This window comes from Podarcis cretensis (genome assembly GCF_951804945.1).
Source record: "Podarcis cretensis genome assembly, chromosome: 4".
NCBI classification, from domain to species: Eukaryota; Metazoa; Chordata; class Lepidosauria; order Squamata; family Lacertidae; genus Podarcis; species Podarcis cretensis.
Genome location: NC_137173.1, coordinates 70,421,624 through 70,445,680, shown reverse-complemented (window position 1 = coordinate 70,445,680; position 24,057 = coordinate 70,421,624). Strand labels below are relative to the sequence as shown.

Here is a 24,057-nt window from a genome sequence, read left to right as displayed (position 1 = left end):
CCACGCTATGCCACTGACCCTGATGATTGCATAACATGATTTCAAGTCCAAAGAGGCAGCAAACTGGCTACTAGACTTTGCAAAGAATATCATTCTCTATTAGAAAAGAGATGCAGTTCATTGTTGCTGTTGTTTAGTCGTGTCCGACTCTTCGTGACCCCATGGACCAGAGCACGCCAGGCACTCCTGTCTTCCACTGCCTCCCGCAGTTTGGTCAACCTCATGTTGGTAGCTTTGAGAACACTGTCCAACCATCTCGTCCTCTGTCACCCCCTTTTCCTTATGCCCTCAATCTTTCCCAACATCAGGGTCTTTTCCAGGGAGTCTTCTCTTCAACCTAAATTAGACCCTACCATTGGGGATCTGCTCCTTTCCCTTTTGAGTGTAAAAATTAAGCCAGAAACAAATATTTTAGTACATAGATTCCATCCTCCCCCCACCTTACTACCAGCAAGTTATGCCCTCATTGAAACCTACATGCATAGTAAAATATTTAATCTCTCCAATGGACTTTCACTATGCCCTTTTCAATCTGCATACGGCTAAAATAAATGTATCTCCTCCAGAATTTATGGGAAAGTAGAATGTGTTGTCTTTGGGAAGGTATCCTATTATTAGCTTTTACTTCTGCAGTTTCAAGAATGATGGCTACAAACCAGCCCCAAATGTTAAGAAGACACCAAGAAGTGTTACCTTGACAGCAGGGACAAAGGTGGGGAAATCCAGTGTCTTACTGGCAAGATTAATTCTCTGTCGCATCACCTGCAGTTATACATTTTCCAAAGCTCATATCTGTCTGCAATCCACAGTCTGGTTCCTTTGATTTTGCTTATGTGGTATTGTCATTGGAGAAAAGCCAGTATTTTGGCTTCAGGCCTTTCTTGAGGAGATTGGGTTCATTCCAGGTAATAAAATTATATCACCTGTAAACAAAAGACATAGACATTCCTCCCCCTTTGCCAAACATGCACCTTGAATAGTGTAATACCGGTAGCATATTTGAAGAGCAATAAACCATCACTAAATCAGATTCAATTTGGTTTGGTGCCACATAGTATTGTATTTGCTATACGTAGGCTCCCCCTCCCAAAAATAGACTTCCAACTTGAGATGGGTAATTGCCTCCTGCTTTCACAGCAGCTGGTAAAAAAAAAAATGGCCCCTATCAATGACACCTATGGGATTTTATTTCCCAGCAAGTATTTAAAATACAATTGACCTGACCTTCCTGATAGTTTGGCCAGTGAAAGGACAATCATTGGAAGATGAGTTCCAGCCTAAAAATTAGGAAACAGAACATATAACACAGATTCTACCTCCTGGATCTTACAAGGAGAAAAGAACACCAGCATATCTACTAAAAAGCAATTTTGAGAAGGCAATAACTTAAATCTGTCCACAATAAAAGCTTTTTGCTATTTAACTACATGCAAATCCCTAAAACAAGCAGCTAACTGAAAAGGATCAATGTTAGAAATGACTAAGGTACAAGGCAGGCAAGCAAAACAGTCCAGAAAAGAATGAGCAAAACGGTCCAGGAAAATATCCATAATCTTTGCTTTACCAAAGTTGATGCTGAGTGATATTCCCAACTGAAGAACAAGGGAGGGTGGAATTCCAATGCTACAAGTTTTAGGGGTGACATGTTTTGTCCAAACACTACAATCACTGCCATCAAGAAGTCACAACAACAGCCCTGCTGCCATCCTAAAGGTATAAATTTTAAGCAGGACTGCCTGCCTGTCTCTTGCTTCAAAGGGTTAGTCCCCTCTGTTTCCAATAGCATAGCTGCATTAGAAACAGGTACAGGAATAAAAGCGCTTGTAAGAAACACCATTTAAATCCAAAGACGCCGCCTTGATTCAAATAGCAGCTCCATAAAGGACCTGAAAAATTATCTTAGCATTGAGAACTTTAATAACAGAGGCAATAGAATATGGTTACCAGACGTCCCCGGTTCCCAGTGACAGTCCCTGGATCCACCAATCTGTCCCCAGGCAGAATTCCCCCCTCACCCCGGAATGTCCCCAGATTTAATGTAATGTCCACAGATTAATGATATGCCTGGGGACTTCCAGAGATGCAACATGGTGGGCACATGCAGGCTCAGTGGCAGCCTCAGCAAAACCCCGCTGCACCTCTGGCTCGTGAGGAGACCCTCCCCAGAGCCCAGAGCCGTCATCTGATACAACTCCAGAGAGTGCCTCCTCTGGAGCCGGAGGTGCAGAGGGGTTTTGCTGAGGCTGCCACTGTGCCTGCATGTGCCCGCCATGTTCCATCTCTGGAAGTCCCCAGGCATATGATTAATCTGTGGACATTACATTAAATCTGGGGACATTCCGGGGTGAGGGGGGAATTCTGCCGGCAAAAAGCAGACAGAGGCTGTTGCTTCAAAGTTAAGCGGGGGGGGGGGTTGTCTTGCCTCTTTTGTTCCATTTTGCGTGTTTGTGAGCTACATTGGACTGCCTTCCCTCCCTCCCTTCTCTCTGTGTTACTGTCTGTCTCCCCATTTTTTCCTCCTTACTCATAAACTCTTCCCAATTCTCCCTTAGTCTTTTCACACATTTGGTTCCCCAACCTTATACATCATTATGTGCTGCATGTATGTGCTGCTTCTTCATTTTTCTTTCTTTGCACCCACCCCCACTAGCAAAAAATAAAAGGGGAGAAATGTTTGATGTTTATTGGGGGGGGGTTATGTTGGTTCCCCCTTAACAGCTTTCCTGTTCCCTCCTTATTAAAAATGAACCTTAAAAAATTTAAAGGAGCCTTTAAAAATACCTCTGCTTGCTTGCCTCCCTCCCCTTCCCTTTGATAAAAAGGGAGAGATTGGTGGGATGGGGCTTGGGGAGGGTACCTTCTGGGTCACAATAGCTGTAAATGGAGCAGGGAAGGCTTATGTTCTTTTAAACTGAGGCTGCTTGAGTTGAGGTGCCTCCATTGTAGGAGGTTGACCTAGATGCCCCTCAGAGGCCCTTTCCAAATCTGTGATTCTGTGATCATCCCACAGTCATATTCTCAACCTCTGCTTCCAACTCCACCCCCCAGGTTTCCCTCCTCCTCCGGACTTCTCAAGACAGCAAAACAACTGATGTATAGATGTAATTATGGATAACAAAGCATGTAATTTAAAAAAAAAGTGTCCCTGGATTCATTGAAAAAAATCTGGTAACCATACAATAGAAGAAACATAAACTGGTGTGGAAGAAACATAAATTGCAAACTGGTTAGCGGGAGTTTCCTGAGAAGCAAATGTGTGTAGCCCATGCACACCACCTTTCAAGTTTCTTTAAGAAAACAGCAAGCCAAGTGAGAGCAAGAATGCCTTCTGCCTAGTGTTGGACAGTTGTTTAGAGCAGGGTGTGGGTATGCTGAATTTAGTCATCCCTCTCTACCCTAGATGCATTAGACTAGAGTATAAAACAGGGCTATGAATGACCAGCCTCATGCTTAGGTTAGAATCGCAACCACTCTCTATAGAGAACTGTGGTTATAGGAAGGCACTTTGAATCAATGAATTAACAATTATGTGAGACTAAATTTCTATATAGAAGGGTAGTTTATTACTTAAACTTATGTACAAAATCTAAACATTAAAATAATGAGGAAACAGCAGCCTATTTACATTTTTTTACAAAATGTTTTTACAAGGATTATTCTAAGTAACATTGACACACACAAATGAACCATCTTTTGTAAAACATATATAAATAAATACTGACTTTTAAATGACTGTTGTAAAAACATGATTTCTACAGCCAATTTAGTTAACAGATAAGTAGTTTTGTTATCTCCACACTACAATATAATTACATAAAACGGAAAAATATTTTTACATATAGAACCTCTATTAATTACTTTTCAAATTGTACCTTACCAATATATTCAAGAGAGGTAATACAGCTATAGACTTCATGCCTATAACTGAATTATGAGTTTTGGCATGCAAACCATATAGAGCCATCAACATCTGTAGGTATTAATTTACTAATTTAAATAAAGTTTTAATTTTTTTATAATAAAAAAACATGCAACAACATATAAGCATCATATTCCTGGTTACAATGTGCAAGTGTATATGACATTTATAGCAACTTGCATGTCCACAGGTATCAATCAAAGGTTTAAGAACACTTAACAGCCACAACAAAAGGATTAAGGAAAAGGATATGTATTCTGAAAATAAATAAGTTAGTATTTACTGGTATATCACCTTTTTTGTCAAGGGCAATACATTGGAATAAAACTATTTGGGCCCTGATCGTATATTATTCAAGATCTGGTTGAAGGCTGATGATATTCTTGTAGCTAAACTCATCCCTACACGGACAAGCCCTGGCATAATGATATAACTCAGTGATTTCAATGCCATTTAAGTATCTATTTAACTGTCTTCAGAACTACACAGATATCAGCTGAAGTTTTACTCTCCATGCTCATGGATGTTCACTGATACATGTGATTAACTTGATTACTTGCAACTGATTACAAAAACCAATGCTATTGAACAGCATTGGCCACATTCACGTCCAACACTCTACCATAGTTTAGGGCTAAAATCCAAACTGAAGAGATTAGAACTCAACATATATGTGGGTTTTTGTTCTATCTATTGAACAGAAAGAAAAAGCATTACATGAAAACTGAATGCATACAAGCTGTTCTCAGTCCCTCAATATTTGGAAGCTGTCTCCATATAACTGTGTTCACCATCCAGGTGATATGAAATGGCACAAAAGGTATATATGATTGCAATGCTTGAAATGTAATGGCTGCTTCATAGGTGTTAAAGTCTTCTCTTGATACTGTGGTGAAGTGATGAACACATGTAACCTCTCTGAAACAATGAATTGTATTTGCAACAACAAGTACAGAGTTGTTGCTCAAGCCCATAAATGCCTATGGAATAATTCAAGGACATCTGCCTAGTAAGCCTTAAAATGTTGCCTCCACACTTTGTTTTCTAGCTTTCTTTATAGAGTGGCTTACTTTAAAAAAAGAAAAGAAAATGAAAGCTAAAAATCCAAGCCTGCTGCTGAGGGTGGGATGAGGGAATGAACATGAAGATGAACTAGGTATTGTTCAGAATTCTACACCCTCCCATGAACTTAATCCACTTTCGGATCCCCTGGCAATTATGTAGGGTTGCCATATTTCAAAAAGTAACATTCCTGGCACCCACAAAATTTCCCCCTAACACCATTTTTACACCCCAAAACCAGGACATGTCAGGAATTTTCCTGACGTATGGCAAGCCTAAATTGTGGGAACTACTTTCAGATGTAGTTCAGATATTCTTGATTTCTAAGTACTGGAAAGCGACACCCCATAATCAAGTTTGACTGGACTTAACCATCCATGGTTCCTTTCCCTTTTCCTAGATTTTTATTCTTCTCTATGAATACAAAGCTTAAAATGAAGGGCTAATGAAGACTTTAAAAAACAACAACCCATGTGTGCTTAGATTTTTTTTTAGAAGTTAAAACATAAAAATATGAAGGAAAATGTCTTCTAGTGCTTATCACCAAAATCAGAACTGTGCATTAATTAACATGCAGGATATCTAGAAACTTTCTATCAAGCATGTTAATTTGTGCTTACAAAGCAAAATGGGCAAGAGAAAAATGATTAACTGTAAATCTGAAGGCGTCACCCTGTACTATTTTGCTGAAAACATGTGGAAATTATTTAGGCTAATAAAGTTTGGCTGTGGTGCTTCATAACACAGTAAAGGAGGTTTCCTTTAAAAAAATATATTCAAAATCCTCAGAGGTGTTGCTTAGTTCAATAAAATGACATCAATATTTGAATATTTAAGAACACATGTAATTCTAACAGCTTCATCCTGAGGATCATGTGTACTGGAATTTCTACATGAAGTTCTCTCTGTATGTGCTTCCATGTTCATTTACATTAGAGGTGGGAAACCTCAGGCCTCTCTATCCAGTCCTCAGAACTCTCAATAAGTCACAAATCTTCCCAAAGTTAACACCCCTCATTGTCCTTGCTCTGCACCCTCCTCAAATGCATTTGCCTGGCTGGAATGTGTTCTTGAACTGTAATAATGTCTCTTGCTTGCCTGAGAGATGGAGAGATTGGCGGAATGGATGTCTGACTTTTTCGTAACAGGAATGTAGCCTACTGTACAAAGGTACGAGTTGCCTAGTCCACTTTTTTCATCTAGTCTATCTGCCAGGTGGCCTGGAAAGCTCCCCATGTAAGAATATTTCCTTCGGTCTGAACAGAGTTTTCCTTTCTCTGATTTATGGCAAGAGAACAGATTGCAACAAGCATTCTTGTGCATGCACACAAAATCCACTATTATTTAGATAGTAAACCTCTTGTTTGGGGGAGGTGTAGTACCTCTAGGTGTGGGACACGTTGTGCTCCTTCTGGGGTAGTTTGTCCACCTTGGTCCTCACTCTGCACTCAGCTCTTACCTGTGGCTCCTAAAAGCTGTCAGCATGTGATAGCAGCCACACCCGAAAAATGGCTTCAACTAGCCAGCTAAACCAGGTGATGGTAGCCAATGGGTCTCAAAGCCTCTGTCAGTTAGGGATTGCCCCCGCATGCAGAGAGAGGCTCCAGTGGATAGAGCAGATGAGATCAATAATGGATCTAATGGTCAAAAAGGCAGTTTCTGCACATGTTGTAGATGGAAGTGAGGGGCAAATGGGGATAATCAACCTGGGAAGGTAGGCTATCTAGGAAAAGGAAAACTCTGATTTTAAACCTCCACTGCCTTGCAGGTTATCTTTGGGAGAAGAAAAGGCTAAGGAGCAAACCCTACACAAATCTGGAGGAGAGTCCCTAAGATGTTTGGATGGCACCTTGTACGCCTCCTTCCAGAAACTCCTGCCATTGTCTCTTGGGACAGATGGATGCCAACAAACCTCTTGTATGTTTCTCCTAATGCACACACCTTTCTGCCAAGATGATCTGGGATTGGCAGCATTTACAAATGAATGATAACACTTTAGCTGGGGGGGGGGAGTTCCCCATCTGCCACAGTGCATCAAGGGTCTTCATTAAACCAATCAAAATATGGGATTTGTGGGTGGTAGCCATCTAAACAGTTACTCTGGCCCACAGAAATAGAAGTGGGAAGGGAATTTATACTGTGCAGCTAAAAGTGGTTGTGCTTGCATTGTAACTGGAGACCGCCCTGTCAACAGATTCTGTTTCTCTTGACAAATAGTTACAGGATCAGAGATATAGTAAATTGATAACAGATAAATGTTTGTTTACATCTATACATTTAAAACTCTCTATAATACAAAAAAACCACCATGCACATAGACAGTAAAAGACTGAGAAGTGTGTGAATGTCAAACAGTGTACGCTATGATGCTGGCAAATCACTATATTCATATACTCTTTAAATTTTCATAGATGTAGGATGTTTCTATTTACGTGAATACCGTGATCCTTGCCTGGCATACTTCATCCTGGAGTTCATAAAACATTTTTTCAAATGATGAGCATCCACTGAAAGCACAGGCCATTTCATAGTCCAGTATAGATGTGTTTTTCTGATATTTTCACAAGAGCTCTTTTATGTTCCTTTCCAGTTAGTTAAAAATCCAATGCAACTTAGTACTTTTCAGGTGGTGGCTTATAATGATGTGAGTGGTGTTGCTTCAGATGAGGTCCTATAAAGGAAAACATTATAAATCAACTATGACTGGTACAAATCTGTATTAATGTTGGTAGAAGAAAAAATATTTTCTTTTGCATCACTCTGAAGATTAAATAAGCAGGGGGGGTCGTTCTGGGCGGTAGAAGGCTGGCACACATGTAAGCTGCTCATTGCAGGCACCAATAGTTTTCTTGCTTCTTAGAAGTCTGGTGCACAAACCTGAGCCACTGAATCAAGGCCACGGTGTATGGTGAATTCTGGCAACAGGGTTTGGTTCCACCATGTTTAAATGAAACAAACAAAAATACCCTCGAGTGGGCATTCCATCAAGGTTTGTATGGGCATCAAAGTACCTGCCAGGTGTGATCTGTACTTCAGAAGGACAAATAATCTTCTAGTAAACAGATATACTACCTGGACATCTTTCAAAATACTTCCCCATAAATTGTCAATACTCACTGTGTGGAGACATCAGCAAGTCAGGTGTTCGGAATGATTTTATTGTAGCTGGTCCCTCTCCACCTGTTGTCAGAACTTGTACTTCTAAACGGTAGAGGGTCGATGGCCTCAGGTTGGGAACTGTCAGAACATAATGATCCTTAAAAGAAAATAGGAACAGTAATTAAAAAAAAGCATTAGCTAGATCAAAGATGTTCATTACAATGGTGCATATGTTATTGTCCCCTCAAATCTTCCCTCCTATCCCACCACACAGAAGTAGCAGATACTTACTACTGTTAGTATTTGTGACTGGGAAATAATGCTGTTGGGCAAGCTGTTTTGTTGGGCATTACTGTCTTTCACCCGCTTGTGAAGATTATCAGAGATCCCAAAGAAAGGAATATATGATAACAACAAGAGGATGAAGAAAATAACAAAAAGACTATCTGGACAGAACTGGATAGAACTGTTTAATCAAAGCAGCAGCAAGAGTGATGTTTGGACCCCTTTCGGAGCTTGAAGTATGGGTACCCCCAACAAAAAAATTAAAAATTTGGCTGTATAATTTGGAATTAATGTGATTTGATTGGCCTGTTAATAAAAATTATTTTTAAAAAAACCAAAGATGTTCATTACAATGGTGCATATGTTATTGTCCCCTCAAGTCTTCCCTCCTATCCCACAACACAGATACTTACTACTGGCAGTATTTGTGACTGGGAAATAATGCTGTTGGGCAAGCTGTTTTGTCTGCTCTCAGTTGTAACCTCTGCCCAAGTGACTTGGAACCCTGTCATGGGTTGGTGAAGATTTACTTTTGATATTTTCCAGGAAAAGTGTCCAGTAATGTTGATGTCCTGGACAATGAAAGAGGCAGAAAGATTCTCGGGCTTGGCCAATACTTTGGGGACAACTGGAACTGCAAAAATCACCACCACAACAAGAAGAAATTAGCATTATTAGCATTTCTTTCAAGCTTAAAAACATAGACACATAAAAAATATAGACACACAGAATTCTTTCACTTATTCTGCCCCTATTTTACTGATTCTCACTTTTCCTCCCTGCATCCCTCCCTAGAGGGCTATAGGTAAGGGACAGTTCATTCTCGTCAGGATTCTGAACTGACTGCTTGCAGGACTCTCCACCACCCCAGAGTTCCACCTGCTTTGACTTGCCAACACGCCTATTTACAATGAACTCTCTCACAATTTTATTTTATTCTAATCTTTTCAAGAGATACCAGATTGTGTATATTGTGATTTTATGTTGTGAGCCGTCCTGAGATCTGTGGGTATTGGGAGTGATACAAATGCAATGCATAATAATAATAAAAATTCTGCCAGTTTTCCAGATCTCTGCTTACCTCCTTCAGTGGGGCAATTGATGTGCTTGTGCTTCTTTCCTTTAAGATCAGAACAAGGTGGAGTAGTAAAGAAAATACTTTCAGCCTTTAATTGGCCTTTGGATCTTGCTGGCTGGACTGTAACTTTGTATTTGCAGGAAAATAACAGGTCTTGAAGAATTATATAGTTTTCCTACAAAAAGATAGTTTACATATAAATCAGTTTATTAACTTTCATTTGAGGTATCTGGCTTCAGATTAAATGTTTACTTCCACCCCTATATCAAGCTATCTATGCCAGTCATTTTGATTTAGAAAACAAGATTACAAAAATTAAATGACTAGTTTCCTTATCACGCAGTTAAGTCATCTTCTGCTATCCTATCCTAGTCAACGTATGCTTACCATCGTCCAGACATGAACTATCTCCAAACCCCAGTTCAGAGTTTACACCACCCACCTAGCATCTGGTTATGGAAATGAAAGTTATGCCTATGTGTCATCAGCATAATGGTAGAATTCAAATCCAAGCTACTTGATGGCATCGCAGCACTCTGAAACCAAAGGACACAAAGTGGAAGAGTAGTCCTCAAACTACTTGACCATCCAGAATTTATGGGAGCCATCACAAATCAGCAACTCTTGTTCTTTCTGATGTCTTACACAGTAGTAGCATGTGTGGCGGAGCTGCCATCCCAACACAGCATCACTAATGCTTACCTGGAAATGGCTGGGGCACGGTGGGGGTGTAGTGAGATCAGGGCTATGTGAATGCACCAGTACAGCTATGCAGTCCTGCTCCCTGCCCAGGTAAGCAGCAGTAAAGCCAGTGTCAGGAAGGAGTTTCCATGCAACCACTACAACACACCACTACTAACCTTACATAGGCCAAATGGACAGGAGGGGAAGAATGCAATTACATTTTCTTACAGCTTGCTTACAGTTGGGAATAAAGATGTAGGATATAAGTCACATGCGACACAGAATAGATAGCTTTTGATGTGTGCTTTGAAGATGGGAGGGCTGAGGAGGCATCATCTATTAGGGGGGACGTTCAGACATAAAAGCAGCAAGGAAGAACAGCAGAGTCATTTAATGTAGCAGGAGATCTTTGCCTGGCTCAGGTGCTAGAGATGGAGGATTTCATGGATGGGAACATAATGAGAAATAAGGACCATAAGATAGTGTGAGGTTTCAAAAGGTAAGGACAAGGAGTCTGTGCTAGATATGAAAGGGAATAGGTATAGGATGATAAATGGGATAACAGAAGAAGTAGGTTTCCTCTGTTGTGGCTCCTCTGAAAACAGTGAGAAGAATTGGATGCAATGGATTTTTTATAAAGATAGTTTCCATACCCCCATATGTTCTTTATTAAGATACCCCTCTTTCTATTTTCAATTTTTGATTACTAAAGTTCTACTTACATACGTTATACCACTGGATTTTTCAGACCCTTTTGTATCATTGTGCAAACAAGACTCTGGGAACCATTGGACATGATATCTGCTCCTGCTGCTGGCATCTTAATGGAACAAAATAGGAAAATACTATTTACACGTTAAAATAACTTGCAACTTTTAAAAAATCACTGCCAGTCCCTCATCATTCATAAGTATTTCACAATCTCAAGTACAAAAAAAGGAAAATATAACCAAGTAAAAAGGATACAACTAAGCCAATATATAATATAGCAGAAATGTAAGAATCAGTTGTTATTTCCACAGAAGACAGAATAGCCTTCTCTTGCAAAATATTTGGTGAATGATCAAAGGGAGTCTGTGCAAACTTTCTAACTTGTTATACATTCAGAACATTGTGATGCAGCTCCACACAAGATCTAAACGGATAGTGAGAAGGAACCGTTTGCTTTATGTTCTCGTTGAAAGGTTGCATGCACCCATGTTATACCCAAGAAAGAAACATATTTCAATTTCTTGGTGTGGAGGACATTCTAAAAAGAATACTGCTTTTATATCTCATTAGTGGAGAACAATGAGGACGCGGGTGGCGCTGTGGGTAAAACCTCAGTGCCTAGGACTTGCCGATCGTATGGTCGGCGGTTCGAATCCCCGTGGCGGGGTGAGCTCCCGTCATTCGGTCCCAGCTCCTGCCCACCTAGCAGTTCGAAAGCACTCTTAAGTGCAAGTAGATAAATAGGGACCACTTTATAGCGGAAAGGTAAACGGCGTTTCCGTGTGCTGTGCTGGTACTGGCTCGCCAGCTGCAGCTTCATCACGCCAGCCACGTGACCTGGAAGTGTCTTCGGACAGCGCTGGCTCCTGGCCTCTAGAGCGAGATGAGCACGCAACCCTAGAGTCAGACACGACTGGCCCGTACAGGCAGGGGTACCTTTACCTTTACTAGTGGAGAACAATATGAATGAATGAGCATTCCTATTGATTCTACAAAAGCAAAAACCTTAAGAAGGCCTGAGTCAGCAATCCTTGCTTAAGGGAATACTTTAATTAAGATCAGTATCAGCTGCATGAAATAGGAGAGAGAGAGAGAGAGAGAGAGAGAGAGAGAGAGAGAGAACTTTCTTGTGATGACACTCACTGGTATGGAATACTAACACCCATTTTTTAAATGTCTACCTCTTTTTTGCCGCTATTTTATACTGGCACCCTCATTTTGTGCTGGTACACACCCTATATATGTGTACCAAAAGCTCAAAAAAAATTAACCAATAAAGCAAAGGTGTAATACTTTGTTCCTGTTTTTCAATGTTTTTTATTATTGTTAGTTGGACATTTATTTCAATGCAAGATTTCACAAACATAATCATTTCTGTATTAGGTCCTGTTATCACAATTACTTCTACATGAGGTGACCATAAAAACAGCCTGCCCATGATGACCTCTAGGTGTTTCTATTCTTAGATGGCACAGTGATTTGTGCATGTTCTGCATGTGTGGCCAAGCATCAAATTCAACTTGTTGCACTATAGGCCATATTAAGGTAGACTTCAGTTGCAAAATGATGGGGTGAGCTAAGCTCAAGACAGCATTAGATTATCTATTTTGTCTTATTCAGTATAAGAAAGCTGCCTATGACACAGGCACAGCTGCCCATGAACAGGTTCTTAGTAAACAGACTAAGTACTGCTTGTTCCACTGTGGTTTGGAATCTGCCACATCAATGAAAGCCATGTGTAAATCGTGCACATCAATCAACAAGCAATGCTTGCTCTCTAGCTTATTATATATTTCCAGTGCAGTCCTTACTGTTGAACCAAGGTTTATTTATTAGCTAGCACACTTTCCATTTGCTGAAAATAATACTGGACAAGTTGAATGTAGGACAGGAGATTCTCTACATGTATGCATGATGGTTTGGTACAGTGCTGATCTATGGTGGATTTTGCTTCATTAAAAACCCAGAGATAAAGTTTACCATCCAACCACTACAAGTATTCAGATGGGAAGAGCAGACATTGTATGCTACACCGAGAAACTGTAGTCATTCTGAGATACTCATATATAACAAATCACCCAGGGTGTGCCTGAGTATAGTACACAGTTATTAAGTGTGAGCAACACTTATCATTAAAAGGTAATTGTGTTGCCCCAGACACTCCATGTGCAGCCTTTGGGGAAAACAGTGAATAACCCAAAGAATAATAAAATAATCAGCACAAAACTAAGATATGCATCCCACATTTGACGTAACTTGGCTAACCTTGTGGTGAATGGGGTGGGGGGGAGCCAAATAGCTCCTAGCGTGTTTGAATATAAGTACTCACAAAACTGAACATCCCTACTGAATACTTGAGAGCAGCATCAAGGTGAGCAGGGCAGAAAAAGAGAGTGGTAGCAGCAGCAGATACTCCCATAACCTCAGCATGTGTCTCCTCCCACAGGGGCTGTGGCTACTAGTCTCAGAGTCCTTATGGCAAAATGACCAAAAATATTCTGGGAGTGCTCTCGCCACCATCCCTGCTGCTGCACATAAGTTGCTGGGCTCTCAGGAAACAATCAAAGAGTGAAGTGAAAGAAGCAGAATTGGAGATCCACAAGTACCTTCAAGTTTTTTGTGCACATCAGAACTGGCCTTTCAGAAAGTGTGTTCTCCCTCATGGAGAGCACAGGTTGCGGGCGGGGCTGACAAGACACCTCACTGTTACTAGGCAAATGGTTTGGCCATCCTTTAAGCAGGGGCGGGCTGTTACTGGGGAAATCTAGATGTTGCCATTTGTTGATTGACAGCCCTATTTGTTAAATACAGTGCTCACAGCGAGGAACTTCCTCTTTTCGCTGCTTACTTCGGATCACCCGCCCTCCCTTCCCTAATTTTAGGCTGTTTGCTTGACCTTGCTATGCCTGTCATGGGGTCGTCTGCTTTGGGGCAGGGGCCTGGTAGGAATTTTGTCCATTTGGCTGATTAGTGTGTGCCACTTGGTTTTTGCCTACTGCATAGCAAATCGTCACAACTTGTAAGGTTTGCGGTTAGGCATTGGTCTTGGAATTGGTTGGTGGAGGGGTATGGATTCGGCTGTGCCTGCCCCTCCAAAATGCTGCTGCTGGTGGAGGGGTATGGATTCTGCTGTGCCTGCCCCTCCAAAATGCTGCTGCTGCTTCAAGGGTTTTCCGTTAAAGGAACCCAGGGGCTCCCCATGCTTTTGTCCGAAACCCCCTGGCAAGGGGCTAGGGCCACGCAAGCCCCTGGGAGCATTCTGGGGAGAGGTGAGGCATGGTTCCTAGTCCCGTCTTTCTCCCCAGGTGACTTACCCTTGCTGACTTCGCGGGGGGTGCGAATGTCAGAGCTGTCCCTGTGCGGGGTCAGTTAGTGCTACCAATGCCTAAGCAACCACTCACATTGCTGTAATTTGAATAAAGTTGTGGCCAAAATTATGCCAAAAACCTTAAACAAAAATTAAGTGTCAATTGTGTTTTTCTTTGGGGGGGGTGTCTTGGGGACCTCGACGCGCAAATACTTGATCCTTTTTTTTTTTTTGCTTGTGCATCCCCAATAGCTACCCAATTCTCCAGACTGCCTCCAAAATCTCATGGCTTTCATAAACACTAGATTTCTCATGCCACTTCCTTCTACCTAGCCCAGCACCAGCCCAGCACCAGAGGGCCAAGGGTGAGAAAGCTTCTTACTTTAAATGGCAAAGTAATCACAATTATTGCAGTAAGTACGAACTGATTAAAGCCTTTAAAAATTAGGGGAAGAAACGTTTTACTTTCAAAGCTTGCGGATATTGACACCGAAAGGACTTAGAGGCTTCTCATACAAATGCGAAACTCCCAATTCTATATTCATCAAACAGTGGAGTGGAGAGGGTGACATGAGAAACTTTAATTTTAGCAATTTCAGTACTGCACATGACCCTAATTGTCACATGCAGTTAATCATCTCAGGCTGAGAGTTGAGTATGCATCTGTTCCTGGCAACATAGTCCCAGAGTTGTCAGCTCCCAGTGCCAAAGAGTTAAAAGCATTTGAGTAAGTTCCCCTGTGTTACATAAATAGCACATAATTTCTAATTTCACACAGCTAAAATGGCCAAAAAAATGTAGCCGCAAGCACCCCCCCACCCCCCACCCCTCATTGACAAGGGTTGAATTCAGGCTGTTTGTGGGATCTACAGCATTTCTCTAATCCCGGCTCTGTGTCAAAAGGAGCAAATGAAAGACATCTTTTATTTTTCCAAAACAGAAACCCATTGTCCTCACCTAACTGCTATATACTTCAGTGACAATTATACCTAAGAAAATCATGAATATTTCCTAAACTTTTTATACTACCTCAGGCATGTGTCTATTCATGTTAATACGCATCCCAAAGTGAATGTATTATTGCTATCATAAAAACAGTATTTCAGGCTTAATTTCATTTTAAAATGTGATTAAGATTTTAACAAACTATTCCAGATACTGCATTCTTTGCATTCCACAAATGCTTTCAGGCAGTGTGGCATACTGGATAGAGCACTATATATGTGAACCTGGTTTCCAGAGATTTAAATCCCAGCTCAATAATTAACTTGCTGGGTGGCCTGAATAAGTGACATACTCCTAGATCCCTGTATGTGAATAGCAACAACATTAGTCACTTACAGCTCATATAAGGGGGGGAAAGTTTCTTTAAAAAAAGAAAAGAGGATGTTGTCTATTACAATGTGCTCAGCGAAGTCACATAAAAAGGAAGATTATACCAAGGGAAAATAGCCTTGCTCTTCAAACATCACAAACTGATAAATCTAAAATGACAGGAATAAGGAATAATATTCTAATTAAGTTTTTATTTTATTTTTAGGGAAATATAAAATATATATTTTTAAAGCTAGGAAGATGGCAAAATTCATCGTTGTGAAATGCATTTTAAGCAAACAGGCAAGTCAAGACAAGCATCGCAAACCCACCATTATGTTTCCAAGTTATAAAATCTCCCACACAACAGACAGAGGTGTATGCTTAGCACGTTATCATATTTCTCCAATTCAGCCACCTTAATCTTAAAATATCTTGTTTTCTAAGTGCCAAGAGCCAGGTACCAGCCAGATGAACAGCACTTATCAAAGCATGTAAACAGTAAGAATGAATGAAAGCCAAGGAACACAGTGCTGGTCCACTTTGGCTTGGTTCAGGGGCAGACTTTGGTAATATGCACCCTGGGTGATGACAAAATATGCCCCACCTCATATTTCTTATTTTCATAGTATTTTTTGTACTTATATGAATATAGGTATATTAATATATTATTATTATTATTATTATTATTATTATTATTATTATTATTATACGCCCCTCAGCTCAGTGCCCTATGTGCAGGAACCACCCGCATCACCCTAAATCTGGCACTGCTTTGCTAAATCCACAACTTAGTTTTAAAACGCTTCTATAATTCAATCACTGAGTAGAATTGTTCTACTGCTTAATTAAATCTGCATTTTAGTTTGCATCACTTTATAACAGCTTTCGCTTCTATAGTGCATATTCAATAGTACAGATAGTATTCAAGGAGGAAGCACATTAAATATGTAGCCTCCAATTATACTGTATTTTGATAGAAATGTATTGGATTCTATCCAATGCCAGTCCTACTCAACGAAAATCCATTGAAGTTAATGGACATGACTAACCGAGGTTCATTCATTTTAGTGGGTTTACTCTGAGTAGAACTTAGTTGGCTACAACGCTTAATTTTCTATTGTGAGTTTTACAACTAAACATATACCCTAGTTAACTCTGTAAAGAATCACATCAAAACATAGAATCTTTCTTTCTGGTGAGGCAGGACAAAGCTTTGTTGTAAGCTGCGAAGGGGTTTCCACAAAAGGTCCTGTGATTGGTCTCAATACAACATTTGCACTAAACTGCTGGAAAATATGGTAGGTTTGAGAGCTGGATAAGTACCCAGCCCACTGAAATGGTGGGGACAATGCAAATATAACTAATTCAAAAGGGTACTGTGTTTAAAATGTGGTTCTGTGACTTGTATTTCAATTTCTTCACTTGTAACAAAAAGTATATTTAGTCCACAACTGCTCTCATCACAAATTCCCAGAAGATTTTATTATCCTTCTCCTAAAATGCTAATCAAACTTTGTACAACTAGCAGAAGTCCTTCTGTAGTTGGGTCACCATGAACCTATCTGGATTTCAAATAGATTTTTACCCACCTTCTGTTTTCTTCCAATACACTTTCACCTGAAGTTGATCATCTTGATAAAAAGGCACTCCGATTTCAAGAAGACGAGTGGGTCTTCTTCCTTTAAAGGATGGGGCAGCATCAGTTGCTTTCTCAACTATAGATACCTGTTCTTCTGCAAAACAAACATCAGTGGGAAATCTGTGTTTTCATTGGTGAAGGACATTGCTTTGATTCCACTGAATTCACAGGATATTGCAAATTATTCCATAAATGTAGGGTTTTTAAAAAAAGAAAAGTACACATACAGTAAGACATCCCATTAAATTACAATTCCCGAGTTCCTTGGGGAAGAGGAATGATGTAGAGAGTTGTGGTTAAAAATGGTATAAAAATGTGGTGTTGCTATATCCTAAGAATCAGAAATTGCCCCTTTCTTAAGCATCTGGATTTAACCTTTTTTTTTACAGCTTTGTTCCCATTCAGGGCTTATCATATTTGAAGAGGTCAAGATCTAGCATGAGCCACAACTGAAAACTACATGAAACCACATTTAAAAGCTGTTCAGCCACATAAATACATAGTTGGAGTATGCCTGAGAACATGCACATTTGGGGCGGGGCATGCCCACACTTCAGACCCAATATTTTGGGGAGGAATCTCTACAAATGTAGATTAAATATAAACACACAAGACTATGATCAAACAGTGCTATTATTTATTGCCAGTCCTCCCTTTTCACATAAATAATGAACTGGAAAAAATAAATCCAAATACCTACACTTTTTTCTCTCTCTAAGATTAACTTATTTTCTGCTTCTTTCTCAAAGAAGCCAAAAATTCCCTTGGAAGATCATGAAATATATTCATAGCCAAAGTGAATCAATGAATTGCAGCCATTATGAATTCATATTATTCAGATAGTTGAACATTCAAATAAATGCAATATTTGGCTAGGCCTTATATAAAGGTAAAGGTAAAGGTACCCCTGCCCGTACGGGCCAGTCTTGACAGACTCTGGGGTTGTGCGCCCATCTCACTTAAGAGGCCAGGGGCCAGCGCTGTCCGGAGACACTTCCGGGTCACGTGGCCAGCGTGACATCGCTGCTCTGGCCAGAGCCAGAGCCAGAGCCAGAGCCGCACACGGAAACGCCGTTTACCTTCCCGCTGGTAAGCGGCCCCTATTTATCTACTTGCACCCGGAGGTGCTTTCGAACTGCTAGGTTGGCAGGCGCTGGGACCGAGCAGCGGGAGCGCACCCCGCCGCAGGGATTCGAACCGCCGAGGCTTTAACCCACAGCGCCACCTGCGTCCCTTAGGCCTTATATAAAGCCAACCAAAGCAGTAGTTAGTAAAACGATAACTTGTATATACAAGAGCCAACCCAAAAAATATAAATTAACTAAACTAGAACAGAATATGTGGGGGGGGGACCTCAAAGGTGAAAAGGACAGCAGACTTCACATAACTACATTCTCTGCTATTTGCTGAAGAAACAGGAAATATTAGATAGCCCTAAAGCAGTGTTTTTAAAGTGAGTTGTAGTGATAACTCTTATCAGTTCTATAGATTACATAGGAGAATGTGTTACATAGGAGAATGTGTTACATAGGAGAATGTGTTTCACGAACACATTTTAAGGTAGAATCCCTTTAAAGGAGTTACAAAAAGAATTCCTAGTTAAGCTAATCTAGGACAGTGGACATGGCAGTTTCTCATGAGCTAACTATTAAAATGAAGCTTTACAAAGAAGGTCACCTTAAACCCATCAGTACCACCACCTGCCAAGATTGTGTCACACAAAAGTTGTTTAATAATAATAATAATAATAATAATAATAATAATAATAATAATTCTATACTGCCTTCACAGGGCTGTTTGCAATATAAAACACACTATTAGTGTCAGGACTACAAAGATTAGACCTTTGCAAGTCATGCGTAGGCAACAATAGGTAAAGTGATCTGTGACTGCTTCTGAACTGCCAATACAAAATATAAAAATCAATTGGGGGGGGATGATGGGACAGATAACACATTTCACAGAAATATGATCTACAAAAGAGGAAGAAGGAAAGTCAAGAAAATATTAAAAGTCCCAAAGTAGCTGAAGGTGTGAATTTAAAACTAGCTTTGGTAACGGAAAGAGCGAGTGAATATAAACTGCTGAAACCACAAGATTCACATGAGCAGATTAGGGTAACTGAAACTAGACTGGCAAAGATTTCGTACACTGCAAATTGAATATGATATGCAGCAGAGAATGGAAGCTAACCATCAAAAAGTAAAAATGTAACAACTACTCTTTTTCTCCATCACTTCTAATGTGCGTAGGGAAACTAGATGAACCTTACATAATGTATTTCCTGAAATCCCTCAATAAATAAATAGAACTGAGACTGGTGCTTTACAAAAGAATGTCCTCAATATATTGACTGGGAGACAAGACACATGTCTTCCTGCCATACGTCACTCAGGGCTGCTTCATAAATTATACAAATTAGCATTATGAAACTCTTTGTATAACATGTGTCCTCACAGTGTCTCTCATAATACATAACAGCTATGCTCATGCTTTTGCTGTCTGTACACTATAGATAATTATTAATTATCTCCTGCCTCCTTGCAGCATTTAAATTGGCTCCGCATGTGTACATGCTATAGGAACTGAAGACTAATACTGGCTCTCACGGGACAACCACAAACTATAAAAAGAGAATAATAGTTCACATATTCCCATGTGTAAGTACTTCTTAGTGCCTTCCATTTAGCTAACACTGGACAACATATAATCTATGAGCCAGACACATAACGTGAGCTAGACGTATAACACACGTAATTTTTACCCAACTCAGAGATTCTTGCTGGAACTCCAAAGAATCTAGAAGAACCACACAGGCAGATCAGATTCCAGACTTTACCACAGAATCAGCACTGCCGTGGGAGAAGGTTCTGACTGTGTAACATGACTGGGTTCTGCCCATGTAGTTAGTCACTTAAATATGGTCCCAGCCATGTGGGAAGTACTCATGGACAAGAAGCAGCAACTCCCACATGTCTGGGTGAGTGTCTAAGGGCACCCAATTCAGAAGAAACAAAGGATCTGTTTTTTAGTCTCTTTCAAATGCTACCATATTCAGCACTAACCTCTGTGGCACTCATTTTCAATGCACCTCTGGACTCACACATCCCTGAATGAAAGGAGGAGGCAATTTTCAAGCTATATCAGTCAAACTATTCTCTACACACAAGAACGTTGTGCTGCAAGTAGATTGCTAATGAAGTGGGAGAGCAGAGAGCATAAACTATGAATTGGACATGTAGCAAAGGTGTCACCTAGAACATTCGTATAGACAGATATCTCCTTAAGCAAATGTTATGAGATGTTAGGTTCCTTTCTAAAAACGGCACTTACTGTTAACAGCTGTCTGAGTAGAACTGAAGTAAAGAGACACTTTGGCACTTTTCAGGCGTACTTGACCCCAGTATGTAACTGCCTGCAGTTCCACCATGAAGTTACTGTTTGGCTGTAGGCCTTCGAGAACTACATAATTCTGGGACTACAATTAAAAAATAAAATATATGCACAGTTCAGTGATGGATTTCCTAAAACACAATCACATTAGAAGTTGTGTGTTCTATCAAATGAACAGGTGAAGGTAGATAAACTGTTGCTGTCTTCTACGCCAACTTAAATTCAATAAAGCAACCATTTTGCCAACAATATAGGTACATTTTATTGCTTTGTGTATGACGGTTAGGAAACATTTACCAGTCACAAAGCTGGCCATTGCATTGATCCAACAAGGGGACTTGCCAAATAAAAATTTGTAAAAGCTGAGATTTTGATTTTTTTAAAAAACCGGATCGGAATGTACTTAGATTTTAGCACTCAGAGCTGGAGCAATTAGAACCATCTCCTCTTCCTTCGTTTCTTTTGTTGAGTTAGCAACATTTGGCTACATCACACTGTAGTACATTTGACACTATTGTACTTGAGCTGTATCAGATTTGGCAACAATTAGCTTACTACAGCATGTATCCGTATGTGCTGGGGTGTCAAATCTTTCTTTACAGGTATGCAGACTGAAGACTAGTTGCCAATCAGTTAGTGCACCCTATGGGCTTAGTTGCAGCAGGGCACAGACAGTCCCAGTGAATCATGAATTCATCTGTGTTCAGCAAAGTAGTGGGACATACCCACACTGTCTCTTACCATTTTTTTGCCTTTTGCCCTTGTTGTAGTTTTAGTTTTAAAAACCCAAATCAGTGGAGCATATGAAAGTCGTTGCCCAAATGTGTTTTGGGGGTGATACAAGACTATAGTGTTCTTTATTGTTATTCTCACACTAAAAACAATCAGCTTTGGTTTAAATGGCACCAGATACTACCTTAAACTATTATATTGCTTTTTCTATTACTATAATGTGAATGTAGTCAAAGGTAGCCTACACAGGTTTCTGTGCGGCAACTATGGAAATGTCTGAACACAGTAAATTACAGTTATATAGGAAGGGGGCTTAGTGTGTGCTACTTCAGTGAATGAACCACAAGTTGCCAAAGGTTTGAAATCAAACATTGTTTTATTATTTTCCACACACAAAAAAAATAAATAGCCTTCTTTAAAGTTTTTATGTTCCCCTTTGATTATAGCCAACACCTTAATATTCTCTCTCTTTCCTTTTAAGTATCATCTTAAGTCAAGGTGTTAAGTATCTTTGACTTAAGTCAAAGTTAACAGTGTCACATTTTTAAATTTAATTACCCCATCTGTAGTCTTCCTTCTCTTCTTTTTAGCTGGTACAAAAGACTTGCTGTTGACTGTCCAACTCCAGAAGACTTTGTAGTGATGGACTGGAATGTCAGGTTCCTCTGGAAGATCCCAAATAATCTTGACACTTACACTTCCATCACTGTTCACTGTTGAGTTGGCAATTCGGAGATTAGATGGCGCAGGTGGAGCTGATGGGTCTGGTGGGGGAGAAGTAAAGTTAAGACGGCAATTTGTGTTGCTTTGCACATATGTAAACATCCAAATGTGCATACCAAGCTACAAGATATGTGAGTATCAGGCAGCGCAACTACAACCTGGTTTTTTTGCTGCTTCTGATGTGTGCTGTATTGATATAAACTGAAAACTCAATGAAATATTCATTTGAAAATAAAGTTTAAGATGCCAGAATTATCCATTTGCGGAATACACATTTTTGCTGTTAGGTCAAAGCTGATAGTTCAAAGATCACTTTCTGATTATTTTTGTGCAACTAGCATTTAGGCTCAGATTAGCCTAATCTATTATTTATTTATTTATTTATTTATTTATTCATTCATTCATTCATTCATTCATACACCGCCCATCTGGCTAAGTTTCCCCAGCCATTCTGTGTGGCTCCCAGTCAAGTGTTAAAAACAATACAGCATTAAATATTAAAAACTTCCCTAAACAGGGCTGCCTTCAGATGTCTTTTAAAAATAGGATAGCTGCTTATTTCCTTGACATTTGATGGGAGGGTGTTCCACAGGGCGGGCGCCATTACCTAGAATGCCCTCTGTCTAGTAATGCAACTTACATGCAGCACAATTTGCACTGCAATTTCATAGCCCCTACTGCCAGAGAATTCACCCTTGCACTGCAGACCAAACTAGTAGGTCTCACAGGGTATCAGAGCTGGAGTCAAGGGTAGGTCAGCAATTAAAAAAAACATGGCGTCAGTGAAGTTAACTCTTTATTCAAATAAGCCCAAACAGCACGGGTCTAGTGATCCTAGCAACTCATCCCAGTAGGGCTTGTCCCAGTGAGGCAGTTGTGAGGATGAAGGTCCCTGCCTTCGCACCACTCTCTAAGGCTCCTCCTTTCCAGGGTCTTTCCCAAACAGTCACAAACTGTGTCTGTGCACAACCAATCTCTTCTCTGCTCTGTTCATTTCTCTGGCAGACCAGCAGGCAGGGGATCTAGTCGCAGCAGGAGGGAGAGACTCCCTGGATTCTTCAGCAGCCTATTTCAACTCTGCCTCCTGGCCCCTCTCCTCTCCAGCCTCTGCTTCAGCCTCAAAGTTTGAACTGCCCTCTGCCACAGCCTCTTCCTGCTCACTAAACCCTGTTACCTCTTCTGCTTTCAACACATCCTCCTCTCCCAAGTCTGCTGCTTCTTCCTCTGACCACGCATTGTCCCTAGCTCTGCACCTTCTTTCCCATGGCATTCCCTTGAGGGTTCACCAGCTGCTGCCTCCCACCACTCTTCTGCATCCAGCCAGTCCATGGCACAAGGAGGGGGTGCTTTAGGGAGCATACCCAAATTGTAGGATTTTGCTACTCCTTCTGTAAAAAGATATCTATACTAGCCACAGTAATAAGTGGCCTATCTGCCTTAGCCAGATAACATGAGGTTAATGCAATCTAGCCACTCAACAAAAACTAGCCTAGTTTAGGATTGTTAGCATCAGTTCGACTTCAGCCCCTCACTGCTTAAGGAATGACAAATGCCCAATGATGCAGTATTAGATTCAGAAAATTTAATCCCCCAGATTGAACTAGCAGTTGTAATTTAGCATATGATATAGTAGCTTTATCTTGAGAAGGCAAGAAGGGTATAGCTATTGATAGACTTGTTGTTGTTATTATTATTATTTTATTTGTACCCTTCCTATCCGGTTTGGTTGCCCCAGCTGCGAGAGAAACCACATGTCTACTATGCCATACTGAAAATCTGCTATAGTATTTTGCAAACCACACTTCATTTTGAATGTCATATTCACTATGACATCAACATGTTCACACTGGCGGAGGAAGAGGGGTGCAGGGGGAGCGCACCGCCTCTGGCAGCGTGATCCCGGTGGGGTGCCATCATGGCTGCGCCCCCTGCCCGCGCTGGGTGTCACGCCCCCACAGGTGGCGTGCCATGCCCCCAGGACACGCGTCACACCCCTGTAGGTGGTGTGCCGTGCCATGCCCCCCCCCCCAGTGCCGGAGCATGAAGCTCCCCCACTGCATATTCACTATACAAAAAATGCATTTGCTTTGAAAATACAAAGAGAACTC

General features: G+C 40.6%; 1 protein-coding gene across 1 annotated transcript in view; it reads right to left on the bottom strand.

The window, feature by feature from the left end:
* Window positions 1–3,540: 3,540 nt before the first annotated feature.
* Window positions 3,541–24,057, bottom strand: part of ANOS1 (anosmin 1) — a 91,648-nt gene continuing 71,131 nt past the window's right edge. The window contains exons 7-14 of the mRNA XM_079972687.1: window positions 21,785–21,990; window positions 20,435–20,579; window positions 17,052–17,195; window positions 10,850–10,947; window positions 9,447–9,618; window positions 8,779–8,999; window positions 8,099–8,237; window positions 3,541–7,652 (exon numbers count right to left, since the gene is read on the bottom strand). Of these exons, the coding sequence (XP_079828813.1) occupies window positions 7,594–7,652; window positions 8,099–8,237; window positions 8,779–8,999; window positions 9,447–9,618; window positions 10,850–10,947; window positions 17,052–17,195; window positions 20,435–20,579; window positions 21,785–21,990 (1,184 nt within the window). The 3' untranslated portion in view covers window positions 3,541–7,593. The remainder of the gene's footprint in view (window positions 7,653–8,098; window positions 8,238–8,778; window positions 9,000–9,446; window positions 9,619–10,849; window positions 10,948–17,051; window positions 17,196–20,434; window positions 20,580–21,784; window positions 21,991–24,057) is intronic.